The sequence below is a fragment of the Chelmon rostratus genome, chromosome 22, assembly GCF_017976325.1.
Source record: "Chelmon rostratus isolate fCheRos1 chromosome 22, fCheRos1.pri, whole genome shotgun sequence".
Classification (NCBI taxonomy): Eukaryota; Metazoa; Chordata; class Actinopteri; order Chaetodontiformes; family Chaetodontidae; genus Chelmon; species Chelmon rostratus.
The window spans coordinates 9,209,309-9,226,448 of record NC_055679.1 but is presented as its reverse complement, the minus strand read 5'-3'; the positions used below and the strand labels follow the sequence as shown (position 1 = coordinate 9,226,448).

The following is a 17,140-nucleotide window of genomic DNA, read 5'->3' as shown; positions in this document are numbered from 1 at the left end:
AACTGCAATTTTACAGCTGAGAGGAGACATTAGCTTATTGTACATGACAGCATTAAAACGATTCTTTAAAAACATTGTCTGTGGCGGCTTGATTCTAGCGAATCACCGTGATTCGATTTGCCTAATTGCATTCAATGTCCTCAATTTAACTTCTGGTGTGTTTATTATTAAGTGCTTCAAAACGTACAAAGCCCTCAGTTAATGTGCAATAATCACTGAATCAGCCGTGAGTATAAAACTGTGGCTCTCAATGTTTCAGGGCACAGGACCACCACGGATTTCACTAAAAACCAGCAGTATTCTGTGTTAGCATCAGTGTTGTGCAAGTTCTGCTTCTGACTTGTCAGTTGCACTACCCATGCAGGCATGCTAATATTTTTTCCAAGGATGGCGAAGTCACGACAGCGGGCTCTGCCACTGGCTGGCTAGTACTCTTTGCTTTTGTTGGCTGGGTTGGTTAGGTTAAGCCATGAGGAGTGAGGTTGAGTCAGGGTAAGAATATCATCCAATCAGAGGCAGGGTAGGGCGTGAGCGTCATCAGCTACATTCAGTTCACCAAAAACAACAACAGCCACTGTGAAAACAACAAACAACAAACATTCAATGAACGTGTGCTTCAAGCGTGTTCAGGCACAACACTGGTTAGCATTGTTAGCTTCTAATGCTTATATTTTTGCAGGTGAACATCGTGCAAGCACTTGCAGATGAACAGACATTTCTCAACTATCTCATTTTGCTTTGCCAAACCTGGTTCGGATTTAAAAGGACAGACTTTGCTTTGTTTATTCAGTTCTTGGCTTCGGATTTAGCCGATTGTTTTTATTATCTAGAGGTTGGGACTGCAGAGAGGATTTTCAATGACCTCGTTCAGTTTTGCTGTGTCTAGGAATTCTCTGAGAGCCATTCTGGGAAGGCCTGTGTTGGCCTTTGTTGTGGCCTGACAGTGACTGGGACATGATAACAACTTTGTTGTGCACATGTGTGTGTTTTAGCACAATTGCACGCATACGCAGATTACATTTGTATCCATTGCCCTAGCTGAGTCTGGGACTGTAGTATGGTGGTTAAAAAGCCCTCCAAGGGAAGTGGGTGTCATGAAGATAACCTGGGAGAATGTGCTGAGATGGGCTGGATGTTCTGCAGGAAGGAAAGTGTGGTGATCCACAAGCAGGAACTCACACTCTGTCAACTTATTACACCCCTGCACACACACACTATCCAACCCCCCTAACTGCCATCTGTATTTCTGCCTCAGTCAGGTCTTTCCCTGACCAAAAACACACAGGCGCAGGAAACGGCCCGTGCGTCTCTCAAATAAGCTGATGTGTCATGCCTTCCCTTCCGATATTTCTGCAAAAGCTCAGGAAGGAGGCTGCAGCACCTCTCTTCTTCTTCCTCTTCTTCTCCCCCTGTCTCGGTGACACACAGCTGTCGCCCTGACAGTTCTTGTTCTTCTGTAAAAATCTGCAGCTCCTGGGAGCCATGAGTCGCTGCGTGGTCAAAGTGATCACCCTGACAGAGATCCAGCTTCTACAGGTAGGGGGAGCGACTTAACTACAGGCCAGGGAAATCAGGACAAGATCAGATATGGAAACATGCCTGTGTGTAGCTATGTGTGCATTTGTTTTTGTTTGCATGCAAGAGAAATTGTCTGTCTTTATAAAAGGCATGCTTCTTCTAACTAGAACAACTGAACAGCCACTGTGAAATGCAAACTTCTTAATCAGTTTGTGAACCAAGTCTTATCTTCCCTTGCATTTCACAATCAAGGGTGTGTGGTTGCAGCTATTCATTGGTCAGCAGGCTCAGCAAAAATACAGTGAGCATGTCTGAGAAGGCTTTTTGTTCCACTTTCATCTTATCTCTTTAGATTTGTGATGGGAAGATGATAATTTGGCATTGCTGCAGTCCCTAACTGTGTCAATATGTTATGAAAATGCAGCATTTTGCAGAAATGATTCCGAACCTCCTGCTCAGTTTTGTCCATAATTTGTACAGCTAGTTAATGTCACCATCATCCAGTGTTTCATAAGTTTTTGGATTTTTCTGAAGTGAAAGGAGAACTTGGGCAAGAATGAAACTCAGTTAGGCAAGAGCGTTCCATTTAGAAGAAACACCTGTGACTTTGTCTGTTACAATGGCATCGCGGGTGCAGCATTTCAGTGGGACTACAGAAATACACATTTTAACACAGAGGTAAATCATTGCACACATACAAATGCACCCCACAAATAGGTGCTCAGGACATCATGATTTGAAAGAACATATTAAACTGGACTCAGTCAGCATGTCTGATGTAAAGTTGTTTTTTAAATTGTAAACATAATTGGGAATAAAGTTGCTGTAATGGAGGTTATGGATGTTATTTCACATGAGAGTTATTAGAGCATTGCTGTGACATGCTTTATGGTTGCAATTCTGTGCATGAACCAGACACATATTCTACATAACCACTGGAAAAGCACGCGTGATGTGGCTTCACAGGAGAGCATAGCAGAGTATTTGTTGGAGTAATCTGCTGCATTAATGTGTTGTTAAGATCACTGTAAATACTCAAATTGTGTTAGGGAGACAGGATACAAGTTTGATCGAAAAACAAAGAAAATTAGGCTGTGTATGTGGAATGAGAACGTTATCTGGTTCTGACGTCTTTAATCTAGTGTTTTAAATGTCTCTAATGAAGATAATGAAGTTAGAGAGATGCGGCTGATCTCCTAATGCCCATCTAACTGGACACAGTAAGCACCATCACAAACCGGACAAAAGATATTCTATTATTCAAACATTATGAATCATGAAGCAAGCTGTGCTGAAATGACTTGAAGGGATATTGTTGCCTCAAATAGCGGCCATGACCAAGACCTTTAATGTCAGTAAACAGGAGATTTTTGCCCAACATGATCTGCTATAGGTTTGCATGTCAGGAATAACTGTGCAAATGTGTTTAAATGGAAAGTGAACCTGTGACCTCTCCTCTGCCCGAAACTGCAAACACTGCCTCAGTTGTTGTAGCAGGTGCCAGTAGCCGGACTGAGAAGTGGCTCAAACATCAGAATAGTCACTACAATCCCAAACTTGAGCCTTGATTGATTAGATTTTTATCCCATTCCTGTCCCATGTGTATGGCGGGCATTGATAATTTCCAGCATGTCCTCTTCACACATGCACAGGCCGGCCATTGTCAAGGCAGGCTTGGCGACTGAAGCAGGACTACCTCTCAAATCTAATCAGATTCCCTTAAGTGGATAACAAGCGTGTCTCCGGCATTTACAGTAGTGAGAAAGCTGAAGTGAAACCAGGACAAACTGTTGTCACACAAAGCAGATGTGGTGTGTAGCAGTCCTGGCATCTCTCCTGCTAGCCATAGTGGAAAAAAATGTTGATTGGCTAACAAGTGGCATCTTGTTTGGGCTGGAGAAGTCAGATAAGAGCTCTCAGTCGCTGCTGACAAGTTGAGTATTGTGATGAGCCTGTTCTTAGTTAGGTGAAAAAGGCCAGCTAGTCTAGCTGACAGGGAGAATTTAATGCTGAGTTTTAGTATAAAGTCCTCTTCCAGTGTTGCCATAGCTAAAAGTCTTGTTGCTAGAAGCTCGAAAACATAACATGCTAATTACTAGCGAGCTACTACTCTGATCAATTCCAGCAATTGTTTCTGTGAGACCAACTGTTTCTGAAAAGAAATAACACATTCTTCCTAGTGAAAATTGAAAAAGTTGAACCCACAAGCAATAAAACCGAGTGCAAAATGTTGTTTCCACAGGCGCTAAAAGTAGCTAAATGTGGCTAACGTTAGCTAATTTTAGCAAACTTAAGGTAAATATAGCTGTATAACTGACATGAGTGAGCTAGCTGACTTTATGACTCGTCTCCACTTGTGCTTCTCTTAGTGTAGCTTTTTAGCTAAAGCAGCAGTAAAGCTAGTGTTTAGCATTTAGCATTATCCCATAACTGTCACTAGCAAAAGTTAGATAGCCTCACTTTCTATGATATCTTTTGGGGTATGGTAATGCATGACATTATTAATATGGAGCCAGAGATGTTTAAGAGAATGGAAATGTTATTTTTTTAATATGACATTACCCTTTACTGAACCGACTAAATCTGCTAAAGTATTGCACTGGCTGTGCTGCTTATCTGACTTTCTTCTACATCCAATTGATTAGCTGAGGTCATGGAAAAAATATTCATGTGGAACCACACAACAATTCTTTGAGCAGTGGATAGAATACTTTCACAAGAAAGTTACGAAAAAAGCTTGGAAAAACACACAGACAAGATGACAACAACTGACGAGACTATTAATATAATACCACTCTTAGCAATACTTTTATTGTCATCAAGTACTCCCAGAAATTCTTTGCAAGCATTAACTCACAAAGCAAGTTACAACAATGAGCTTCTTTGACGCTCCAGACCAGTAAGTAAACTAAACGTTTTTAGATGAGACATTTCCTCCAAAAATAGCCCTAAAACTGTAGCAAAAAAGACCCCAAAATAGCTGTTGTTGCAGTTATTGTTTGGAAAACTGATAATACTGAAGTGTCTACATTGAAGCCAGTGAATGAATGAAAAGGCTTGGTTAAAAATGGCATGAGAGGAGTTATTTAAAACCCCCATTGGGGAACAAGGGTCAATTGTGCTGCCACAACCCCTGGAGCAGGCAGTAGGGGACTTTGGGAGCTGACCGCTGATTGGCCAGTCAGACAGAAAGGGGCGGTCCGAATGAATTAGTGATAGACGTTAAATGCAGATATCCTGCAGTGATCAAACCCTGGGTGATCTGACAGTGTTTGAAGTGATTATCATGCTACGCAACATAAAGGCTTACCCCCAGCTTTGGGCCTAATTAGCTCACTTAGGGCCCTTTATAAGACATTGGTAGGGGACTGGAAAGTACAGACACTCACTGAGAAGTCAGCAGATCAGCAGGATAGCAGCAGCAGACCCGGATGCCTAGAGTTGACCTGCTGCTACACCAAAACAAACCAGTCTGAAGATTATCTGCTTTCCTGAGAATGCCACACTTAACTGACTGCAGTTACTACACGATGCGGGACGCAACCAGAGCTTCAAATGTAAGGATGTGGAAATTTAGACAAATTCTGAACTGCGTGGTAAAATGTTTTGTTTTCCATGTTGACATACTTGTATAGCTTTCAATAGTGGCTTGACAATCTTGACAGCTGGCTGTATGTATATGTATGCACTGCTGCATTTTAATGTATTATGAAACTAAAAATGATGCATTTTGTTTGTCTACAATTCTGGGGGAAAACTTTTGCTATTGACGACATTTTTCAGTTTCAGTTCTGGTACTAAATTTACAGACAATGACAATACTTCACTTGAGGAAAGGCATTAAGAATGAGTCCTAATTCTCATAAAGACACTTGTTTCATACATGACTCACTTTGATGTGAGTGTTAACTTAAGCTGTACAAAAGTCTGTAAGTTTGCTCTGTGACTAATAATGGGAAAATTCTGACTCGCGACTATTTCTGCCCGTTGAATCAGATCATCTTTTCTCACAAACGCCTCTTGTGTGCATGTTGTTAGTCAACACTGTTTCGGTGGTGTAAGGAAAAGACATGTACGCTCTCCGACCTCACAGACAGACTTCTTTACTCAACACATTGAACCCGTGCACGGTTTGTTTTTTGCGCAGGTACACAGCCACCTGGAGAACTCCAAGTTCCACCTCCACCAGACCCAGAATCAGCAGGTCAAGCAGTACCTGACGCTGGGCTCCAAGCTGGCCTCGTCGGCCGGCCAGGGCCACGCCGTTCCACATCCACACACCCCTGGCCAGCCACTGGCCACCGTGCCGGTCATGAGGAATGGACACATGGCCTCTGTCAGCGACAGCAGCAACCCCAACAGCCCCGTCACCCTTCTCACTATGGCCAATCACGACAGCGAGGTGAGTGGAAAAAGAAAGTGCGAATGTGAATTAAGATGTTGCTGAATATATGGAACTGAAATTGAGAGAACTGTGGAAATGTGCATTTGAACCACAGACAGGGTCACATAGGGACGAACTGTGGGACATAATTTTTTTAGATTTCACAATATTCTTGTCAACACTTCACATTCCTGTCAAAAGAAATATCTAGTTCTGTGTTCACTTTTTGTGCCATTGGTAGGAATGTTGTCTTAGTTCCTCTAACTTCTGTCATGGAGAGATTAATCATGGCTGACGCTTCATCTGGATCGACAGTTAACATGTTGATAAAATTCACAAGTATCACTAACCTGTGAAACTTTTATCTGGATTGGGTTTGAATCTCAGAGAGCAGTTCCAGCTCATCATCTAAACAAAGCGATGCCATTATTGATCTCCCCTCTCTCTGATGTGCTCATCAATAACTTCAGACATGCAGTCTCTGATGAGAGAAGCCTTTCAAAGGAGGAAACTAGTTTGATAACAGATGCGTGTTTCTCCTGGCAACTGCTAACTAACTTATGAATGACATGGCGGTGGAGAGATGTCTGTTATTCGATTAGTCTCTGGACAGTCCCTCTCCTTCCTCCTGTCTATTTTGGTTTGAATGTTGGGATTTCAAAAGATCGGACTTGGACAGCATGGAAATTCTGGTACAAACATCGTCAGTCTGTCCATCAGTACACTGAAATCACTGTTTTCTTTTAGTTTCCAATGGATGAAGTTATTGATGACCTAATTAGTCTTGAATCCGGTTTCAATGATGGAGGCTTGGATTGCATGGAGCCTAACATCATAATGCAAAACAATGTAAGTATGAATCACATTAACTACAGCTACATACTAACACAGTTTAAACTGAGACAGACTATCAACAGTTTGAAGGTCTTTTCTATTGATTTCTGCAACATATCCTTTGTTTGTTAACCTACTCGCATTATTGCAGTGACGCTTATGTCAAGTTAAGTTCCTCAACTAATGACTTCTTTTGTTTTATGCTGAATGGGGACTTGAAAATGGGGTTCCCCCACCCAAACATTTAGGCACAGGCTTGACTAGCTTGGGAAAAGGGGGACCTGTCGTCGTTTGAGGTCAGCTTAAGTCTAGAGATGAGTCAAAGTTCATTGGGGCTTAGCAACATTTCTCACATTACTCAAGAAGATCAACAATGCAGATTAAGTTAAAAAAGAAGAAAGTTTTTGAACAAATTAGAAGAGAAGAAGCTGAATTTATAGTAACTGTCTTACTAAGGTCCATTCTTGGGAAGACAGCCAGCTAGAAATGGCACCACAGACAGGCACTATCAGTCAGATTCATAGCCAAGAAGGAATTTAAAAACTCTGAGCAAAAATTTGGAACAAGGGGTCGTTCTGGCTGGAGAACATAGCAACACCTGAACCAAATACAGAGAGGGTTTGTGGGATGGGAACACTGGGAATCTGGCCTAACTCCTTAAATACAGAGAGAGAGCCAGAATGGCAGACAAAGAATCACACACACTGATAAGGGAGCAAAACACTACGGATACTGTGAAAGAGGGGGAATGAGAGGAGGGGAGAGATAAGGCGCGGGTGAGGGGGCGGGAGAGCAAGTTGGTTTCGCGACAGAGGGGCGAAGAGTTGGAGATTTTGTTGGAGAGAGTCACTGAGCCATCGGATTGGGCTAATGCATACACTCCCCATGGGCTTGTTCAGAAATGATACCATGCCTAAATGGATCAATTCATCCTAATTAGTCATACAGTACGATGCATCACGTCGTTTCACCGTGTCAACACATCCAGGAGCACAGATGGGAGAGGGATTGAAGTGATTACAATAGGAGTAGTAGGGGAATTGTTGCAATCTTTCATTTTGATAAGCACTTTTGTCCCCTCCTCCTCCTCCTCTTCTCCCGTCTTGTTGAGATAATGAAAAAAAAAAAAAAGAAAAAACGCACATGCAAACTAAACCGACTGCAGATATCTGAAATGTCTGCAGTTTCTTCTGTTTTGTTTCTTCTCCTCTTTTTTTCCCCTGCTGCTTTCCATTCCTTCCCGTCTCTTGACTTGACATGCAGCCTTATCGCGCTCACCAGTCTCGCAGTTGGATTTGACACACGTGTCACGGACGAAATTGGCTGTGCGCATCCTGGAATGCATGGTGGCTTCTGTCGCATTTTCCCATAAATGCACAAATGCGAATTAGACACACATGCATGTCAGCACGCCAGATCTTGACATCTCCCCAGTCCGTGAAAAGACGTCTTATCGCAGAACTGATGCATGCTTTCCCAGACAAGAAGAGATCCGTAGGAAAACAGTTTTGCCTCTGTTCAAGCAGTTGACCTAGCTAGCCTTTTCATCTAATGGGATGCTATTTTCAACACAGAGCACATCTCTGTGTGAGAAGCGCTTTCAAGAGGAGAGGTTTTGAAAATGGTGGCTTTGGCAGATCAAGGCACGACATCTGGTCAAACCAAATTTTAGAGGGCTGCAAGCCCGGGTTGGAGGTCAGGGTTAAATGGTGTATGGCTGAAGGATGACTATTTATGGCCTGGTTTAAGCAAGATTAAGTTAATGTTAAGCTCTTTTTACTCTTTGTGATACAAGATGAGAAGGCAATTTGAACATGGCAACAATGCCTGAGCACAGCACTGGCTTTGCCCTGTCCTGCAGAAGGAGACATGTGGATGCATCAACTCCCTGCTGGGAAGTTCAGAGCCAGAAGCCTGGGGGCTGCCAACCTTCCCTGCAAGGCTCTGATCACTCCACATGCCTCTTGTCATTTTGGTCAATGCTAAACGCAGCCACACAGCAGCCAAAAACAACTATTTGTGTTGTGGCTTTTGTTAAAGTGTGAGTTTAAGGTGTGTGAAATGGAAATGTTTTTGCCGTGACTGACCCTTTCTCTTTCTTTCCCTCCCCCTCCTCTCTCTCCTTCCTAGGTGTCCCTCAGTGGCAGCATGCTGGACGTCTATGGGGGTGAACAAGGTATGAACGCCCCTAATGGCGGAATGAGTCCCACATCTAACCCCACAAAGCTCACTGTAAAAAGGGAATACACAGGTATGAACTCATACCATAGCAACGATCAAACAACTAACCAATTAATGAATTCTTACATGCTCGCATTGCTGTAAAGAGTTGAAATCACACAAATTCTTGTTGCTGTATAGGCATTTTAGGGAATTACAAGTAAAAACATGGAGTATATCTCTAAAATGAAGCTTTTGGTGGGTGCTGAGAAGCGATAGCTAAAAAAGGCAACGTGCTGTGTGTGTCTGCTAAAAACTGAGGCCAATTATGTGTGTCGGACAAATAACGGACAAATGTTTAAGCTGATTTGCGTCCAGTGTTTGACAAACACTGTCCTGCTTGTCATCGGCTCTGTTGACAAGCCGGAGAAACGTGTAGACTTTTTGTCACAGCGCAAAAAAACAACAACAAAGGGCCCTTTAAGACTTATTAATGTCATGCATCAAGCAAAGACGCCTAATTGATTTAGGAAATAGAAAGTATGCCTGAAGAACCCTTCACTCTCCACGGGCAAATAAGTAAATTACCATCTGTTTCATTTGAGTGTGGGCGGAGAGGACAATGGGCTGTTACACAAAGTTTAAATTGTCTTGATTGAATCAACAGAGACAAATTGGGAAATCCAATCTCAGGTCCCCAATTACGTAATTTGGGGGAATGTGAATACAAATATGGATGCACTGGCATTTTTGTCCCCCTCCCGGACAGATTAGTGAATTTGCTAAACTGTCTTAATTACAGAGTAAGTAGTCTAAAAGTGATCACCATTTTTCCCCCCACAATGAGCTTCACACATGCTAGAGGGGGATAAATTGGGCTCTTTCAGTGTGTGTGTGTGTGTGTGTGTAAGGACGTCAAATGTGTGTCTGTTTGGGCTGATGCACGGAAACTCCAGATTCTGGCTGACCCCGGCCCTGAACTCCCTCAAAACAACTGACTGTGTGTATCCTGACTGGACCTTCTGTGGTGTGATGGGTTCGTTGTCTTTCAGTTCCTAAATCAGTGCGCGCCGCTAATCAATCCGTTCCCCTCTGTGATTTATTTCTTTGACAGAACACGACACGAGAGTGATGGCCAAAGAGAGGCAGAAAAAAGACAACCATAATTTGAGTGAGTGTCTCCCGCTGCCTTTCAACCCCCTCATCTGGAACTTGCTAGCCTTTAGCACAGCAGCTGACAATGCCCTAATCATCACGTCCTCTTTTTTTTCCTTCTTGCTTAGTTGAAAGAAGAAGAAGATACAACATCAACTACAGGATCAAAGAGCTGGGGACACTCATACCAAAGTCGAATGATCCGTAAGTTGCAAAATCTAAATGTATTTACTGAAACAATGCCCCCGCCTCACTTCACTTTATGTCACTGAAACAGCTCCAAGACCTTGTCTGGCTCTGGAGCGTATTAAATTCGAAGCACAAAGACACTCTAAACGTTGTTCATTGAATTCAAATGAGTACTCACATTTCAGTCATATTTCAAGGGTGCACTTGAACTTCCATTGTAGTCTACGCTCCAAGAGCTGTACATCCTCTCGCTGGGTCCCAGCAGTTCAGCTCAAAGCATGAATGATGAGGAAAGGGTCAAATGCAAAGAAGCAGGCCACACCATTTGAATCAAAGTTTGAAGCACAATTGGAACATAGAGATGGCGCATGGCGCCGAATTGAAATCCGCCGGCCATCTTTCGCAATTGAACTTTGGCTCAAATTTAAATGGGGGGTTAGAGTTGTCGTCGTGCCATTAACACGGGATAAAAGAGATTATTAGCGCCGATCGGACCTACGTCTCACTCGTGTGGAAAAGGACAATTTTACCGCAGCTCCCTTTTCCTTTTTAAAAAAGCAATAATATCTGCAAAAGAATGACTTACACTCTAGCACCCCGAGTCCAATGCTCCATTTTTTTCCCCACGTACTCCTACTTAGCTCATTTTCCCCTCACCTATTTTTACTCGAGGATTAATTTTACCGAACAAGGAGGTACGAGAATGGACTTTCCACATAGCTACTTAACTATTCTATTAAAATTTCCATTCAGTGTCCCCATGTAATGTCCAAGGATGAATAATTGCCCCATGTAAATCACCATTTCTTATTCATATCATAAAAGGGGGGAAAACCTCTGTGTTAAAACTTTCACCCACCCTAGTTTTTTTTTTTCTTTTTATTGCGGCGGATATTCTGCCGACATCAGGGGGTTCTGTGTAAAAGGTTATCTTTAACATTTCTTCTTTCTGCAGTGACATGCGCTGGAACAAAGGCACCATCCTGAAGGCCTCGGTGGAGTACATAAGGTGGCTGCAGAAGGAGCAGCAGCACGCTCGGGAGCTGGAGAGCCGTCAGAAGAAGCTGGAGCAAGCCAACAGGAGACTGCTGCTGAGGATCCAGGTAATAAAACCTAACAGTCTAAATGGGTTTACTGTGTTTTATGGTACACACAGTGATAAAACACTCAGGAATCAGAGTAATACTAAGAGATACTTATCATATGTATAGCTTCTCACTGTCTCACTAATAAATGTTAGTTTACAGCTTAACACAAAGGGTTGGCCAATCAAACTAATGTCCCACTCATGTTTTTGCACTTCAGGTAAACTCCATTTTCACACTGCTGATTAATTTAAAAGCCTCCTCCAGGCTTCTAACAGGCCTGTTTCATTATGCCAAATATTAGTTTGTTAAAGACAGAGGGCTCGCTGTCAGCCTGACTGACTCAATCACCCCGAGGTGCGTTAACACCTTTGCTAATTTTCACCTCCAAAGCTTTACGACCCTACAATGTAAACTACCCCCCCCCCCCCCCCCCACACACACACACACCTCCCCTATTGTTGAGGACATGAGGTCCTTCCACTTCCCCCCATCAATTATCTGATGAATGAAGACAATGACTGCAGCTCTTTCAGTGCAGGTCAGAAATAGAATACGAGCCCCACCTGAGGATATACTCGATGATGCATGTGTGCGCAGAGGGCCGCAGGTACACACTGTGGTTTATCTGGGTTTACTCCAGTGATGGGAAGAACACAAAATCTGTAACCATCTTCAAAGGTGACACAACTGTCCAGGAAACACTGACCACCACTGACGATAAAAGGACAGTTATCAAAGGTCAAACAGGGCTTTGTGATGATTAGTGCTGATCATATACTCTGTGATAAGAGCGTGTGTGGGAGAAGAGTGCATGTCAACACCCAAATTCCAAGAGTGTGGCTCCCTCCAATCTGACCTCAGGATGTGGAGGAGATTTGGAGAAGGTGTGGTGGTGACTGTCCTACTGGTCCTTTGCTCATGTTTAAGGAAATTACCTTTTTTCAGCATTCGCACATTTTTTGGGATTTATTCAGGCGTTATCTGGACTAACAGGCAATGGGTGTGGAGGTATTTTTCCTAACTATACCTCAGAAATAAATTTGTCACTCATAGTTTGTTTTTCTATTGTTCTAAAGGAGCTTGAGATCCAGGCACGAGCACATGGCCTCCCAAACATGGCTACAGCTTTGGGGTCAGTTGAGCTGTCTTCCCATCTACTCAAACAGCAGCAGCAGCAGCAGCAACAGCAACAGCAGTCGTCTCCCCAGGCCCAGCAATCCCAGCAGCCTCCCCTTTACCAGGAGGACCCCAACAGCGACTACCTCCAGAGGATAGTGGTGACTGGCGTGCCATCCATTCCAACAGCCAGCGGCCCGCAGGATCACATCCCCGGCGGCGACGGCTGCACCACATTCTCCGATCCGCTGTCCCACTTCACAGACTTCTTCAGCGCCACGCTCAAGGAGGAGCATCGGCTGGACGAGATCCTGATGGACGACCCGCTCTCGCCCTTTGGCGCCGACCCGCTCCTCTCGGCGGGCTCGCCCGGGGCCGCGTCCAAGGACAGCAGCCGCAGGAGCAGCTTCAGCTCTGCAGAGGGCGACGACCTATAAGGGTGCCCTCTTCAGTTACACACTCTTGTTATCTCCCCTCGTGACAACGCGTTTGTAATCCCCAGCGGTACAAGGCGTACACAGAGCCGTTAAAAGACTGACTGATGCCTCCGGGCCTACAATAATGGCCACTCACCAGGTTGCAAGACATCTTAATGACAGCTAACACACCTGCAGTGCCCCTCAAAGTGCCACCTGTATTAAAGTATATAAAGTGTGTAGTTTTTGTTGATCAGGTGGGTGCGAGAGCTTGACTGGCTCAAAAAAACTTGCAATCTCCAAACTCAGCAGGACCAGGAACAGCTCATGGACCTCCTGCTCCTCCACATTTCTCTGCCTCCCAGACAGAGCAGAAACAGACTCACAAGAAAAAGGGAGACATTTATCAGCCTTTAAGTACATAGTGTAAATGTTTTGTTGTTTTTTTTTTGTGGGTAAACACTGTGGTAGCTGTACACTGTAACATATGCAAAATAATCACTGAAAACCTGCCAAAATCGTCCTTTTTTCATGACAATACTACTGCTTCACAAAAGGATTTTTAACAGCTGCAGTCAGGATTGTGATTGTGTAACGTGCCTTATTCCAACTCTCGGTTTCGTCTTTAAAAAGATATGAACATGTAACTGATGTACTCACCGCATTGCCTAACATGTCTTTTGTCTCGTCTGTGTCTTTCAATTGTTACTGTTAAATAAGTGTTTATGTATTTATATTTGTTTTAATCCATGTATTCATAAAAAAGATATATATTATTATCTAACATGTTACCTTTTTTATTCTTAGTAGGGGTGGGAAAAATATAATAAACCCCATTTTTGATATACCTGATTTTGGCTTCTTGTTGTCACCTCACAGAAGACATTTGCTCGACGTCTGCATTCAAACACCCTCAAACAGTACAAAAAAAAAAAAAAACTTTAACTTAGTACAGCTCTTTATATCTACAGAGGGAGTGGGTCCCCTTCAGTTGGCTACAATCTGCAACCTCACCACTAGATGCCACTAAATCCTACACACTGATCCTTTAAAAATGAGACTTTCAGTGAAAGACTGATGCACATTACCCACCATCTTTGACAAAATACCAGAATTTAGCATAACTTAGCTCAGTCATTGATTAAAAATCAGCAATATCTCACATCTTATCTCTCATTCATCGCTCTGCTCTGTACACATCAACACAATGAAAGAAAAATTACGCACGCACAGTGATAAAATGAGTGCGAAACGCTCCTGCTGGACGACCACAGGGCGAAAAGAGGGAACAAAGCCCCAAAAGTTTCACAGGGGAAGGTGAAGGGCCGGCTTACAAGGTGGCTGATTGGCAATGAGTGGCAGAAAGGAGGAGAGAGGAGGGAAATTGGATAATAAAGACAAGTAGAGGAGGAGTAATAATTCTGATGAGCCTACTGTGAGCTGATGAGCCCTTGAGGATGAATAATGGCGAGGGATAAGGAGTTGCTATGAGGGCTGTTAGCTGAGCAAAGAAAGTTTCCTTTGAGGTAAGCAGGATGAGGAGATGCGTCCTTTCATACTGTTGGAATATGATCATCAACTCTGTCATTAATAAAGTTTGCAGAGCAAAGTTTGCTTGGAACACAGTCATCAAAAGTTTTGACCTCATTATGAGCACAAACTTACTGTTTTCTATGGTTGTATCGTTCAAAAATCATTTACATGTCGTTTTCTAATTTTGAAGTCATGCATTAATAATCCAGCAAACACACCAGTCTGAAAAAACACACCAATACTTCCCAAATGGATCTCTCATCAAAGCCTCCCTGAATTAATGTTTCAGAGTGTTATCTGTAATGAAATCGAAACGTCCCTCGCTCGCATCTCCTCTTTGGCCGCAAACAAGACTGAACCAATCAATCAGTACGGAGTACAGTCACTCCAACTACAAAGTGGTGAGTGATGTTTACGGGTAATTGGCCAAAGCAGTTATGGAAGGTAAATATAGATTTTCACTATGCTAAAAAAACATGAAGAGTATCTAAGAAAAAGTCAGCATGAGTGAAATTTCAAAAGGCTCAATTTACATTTTGATTTTCAATGATTTTTTTTTTCTCCTTTCCCGTCTTACCAAACTTGGGAAAAATGCACAAATCTAATTAGTGTAGCGCAGGAATTGATGAAAGCCAAAGTCAGGGGGAGAATAATACAAATGAATGCCCTTTACCTTAATGAAAGTATTGACAGAACATTAAAAAAAAGAAAAAATAATACAGATACACATTCACATAACACTCTTTTAAGGGTACCTCAAGAGACAAAGCATTCTAGCCAGAAAAAGAAAGTCAGATTAAACTTCCTAATTAATTCATTTCTCTCCATATCAAAGGCTATCATGGACAAAGTTCAAGGCCAGTTAAGCACAGGCTTCAAAAGGAAATGTGGTCGGATGAGGCAACGGTGACATCAGAACAAGCGACTTTTTATTTGGAATATCACAGTTCATCAGCCTACGATTTGGAAACTCACAGGAACCGAAAGTGTCTACGGCAGACTGAGAAAACAGCGCAGGCGTCCGATAACGCCGTCATGTTAGAGACATTAGCTGCACATGTCAGGAGGGGAGCATGAGTTTGAACATGTAAAACTAATTTGAGAACGTTTGTGATCCCACACACCTCCCCATCGCTCTCTCACTTCCTCCCCCTAATCTCCCTCATAAGAAACAGATTTCTAGCTAGTTACAATATCTGCCAAAAGCTGCACACCTTGTAAAATAATCTTTCCGCTCCTTTTTGTGTGTTACTACCGCATGCACGGCAAAGTGGCCTCCCTCAAAGAATTACCTCACCGTGGGGATGAAAGGGCTGCTGCTGTGTCGTCTTTCCAACAGCAGGTGGCAGCAGTGGGCTGTGTTTTGTCATCACACTGTGCAGCATGTTAATAAAAAGAAACCAAGGCAGGAGTGTGATACAACAGAGCACATTTGTAGTGAATTATTTTAAAAAGGCAATAAAGTAAAATGCCTTTTAGCATATAAACATAGTTGGTTAACAGTACTTTCACATATGGCACAGGGCCTTGGCAGTATATGCTTAAGTTCATGGTACTACCTATACTTCCCAGTATAAACTGACAAATCTAAAGAAGGCAAGTGATGTCGTGAACCTCACAGCGGAGTCGTTCTGTCACCAAAACAACGTTGTCAGACCTCCTGCCACCCACCAACACTGACACCACCACTGAGCAGGAGAAGCTGTCACCTGTGCAGATGCCACAGCTGCCAGCGTGCTACAATGCACTCACCTGTCGAGCCTGCCATTGGCAACTCTTAATCACCTCCAGCGGAGGAGACTCACTTTGGAGCATGGCATACACACACACACACACACACACACACACACACACACACACACACACACACACACACACACAGACACAGCACAGGCCCGCATACACTCGTGCTCACAAACAAGCCTAATCAAATGTGCTTGTGTGCAAACACAAATGTGCACACGCAAGCACAAACACACACAGATATGCATACTACACACACACGCACAGGTGTGTATCTCATTGCGCCCCGTTGGCACACATACGAGGAAGCTAGGGTTGGAAAAAAATAACCACCTAAAAGCCCTCATCAGGATCTGGACTGTGACAAGACTTGTGCACAAATTAGGTGAAATTTGAGTGGGAATAACAATATGACAGCCGGCAGAGAGGCACCAAACATCAAGTGTCATATCTATTTTCAGCCATGACTCAGAGCTGTGTGACAAACAATACCATGCTGCTTCTCAATCACTCAGCCAGTCTACTAGAAATGTGGCAAACTAGGCCCTGGATGAGTTTTTCCCTTCAGGAAAAATAAGAAATGATCTGAGATTAAGGTCAAAGTTAAAGGCAAAATTATAAAACTTAGCCAAAATTCCAGCATTACGTTTAATGTTGTCTCTCCAGTGCACTGTAGCAATTCATCCCATGAGTCTTTAGGGCATTAGCCTTCATGCTGCTTTTATTAAGGACCACACCCTGACCAGTGCTCTGCAAACTCCCACGTCACTAGACTAGCAAGGCCCCGCGTGCATTAACGATGGAACGCAAGAGAGATGAAAAAAAAAAAGTGGCTGGGCCTTCTCGAGATGCTATAAAATTAATGCGATTTCCAGAGTTTTTATGAATCGAGCCAGATGCCAAATACATAACTTCAAACAAATTGACTTCCAATTATTGGTGCGGCGCACCACTTCCAGATGTGCAACAGATGGGGCCAGGGCGACCAAAGGTGTCTCAACCCG

General features: G+C 43.2%; 1 protein-coding gene across 8 annotated transcripts in view; it reads left to right on the top strand.

The window, feature by feature from the left end:
- Positions 1-13,712, top strand: part of tfec (transcription factor EC) — a 45,234-nt gene extending 31,522 nt beyond the window's left edge. For 2 of the 8 annotated variants that reach the window (XM_041963814.1, XM_041963821.1), the window contains 7 exons: positions 5,666-5,920; positions 6,650-6,751; positions 8,867-8,987; positions 10,011-10,067; positions 10,180-10,255; positions 11,196-11,343; positions 12,405-13,712. In XM_041963814.1, the coding sequence (XP_041819748.1) occupies positions 5,666-5,920; positions 6,650-6,751; positions 8,867-8,987; positions 10,011-10,067; positions 10,180-10,255; positions 11,196-11,343; positions 12,405-12,881 (1,236 nt within the window). In that variant the 3' untranslated portion in view covers positions 12,882-13,712. Of the gene's footprint in view, positions 1-1,367; positions 1,537-4,787; positions 5,076-5,665; positions 5,921-6,649; positions 6,752-8,866; positions 8,988-10,010; positions 10,068-10,179; positions 10,256-11,195; positions 11,344-12,404 lie in introns of those variants that run through there. The other 6 variants (XM_041963818.1, XM_041963820.1, XM_041963817.1 and 3 more) reach the window with 6 other exon arrangements.
- The last annotated feature ends 3,428 nt before the right edge of the window (positions 13,713-17,140 follow it).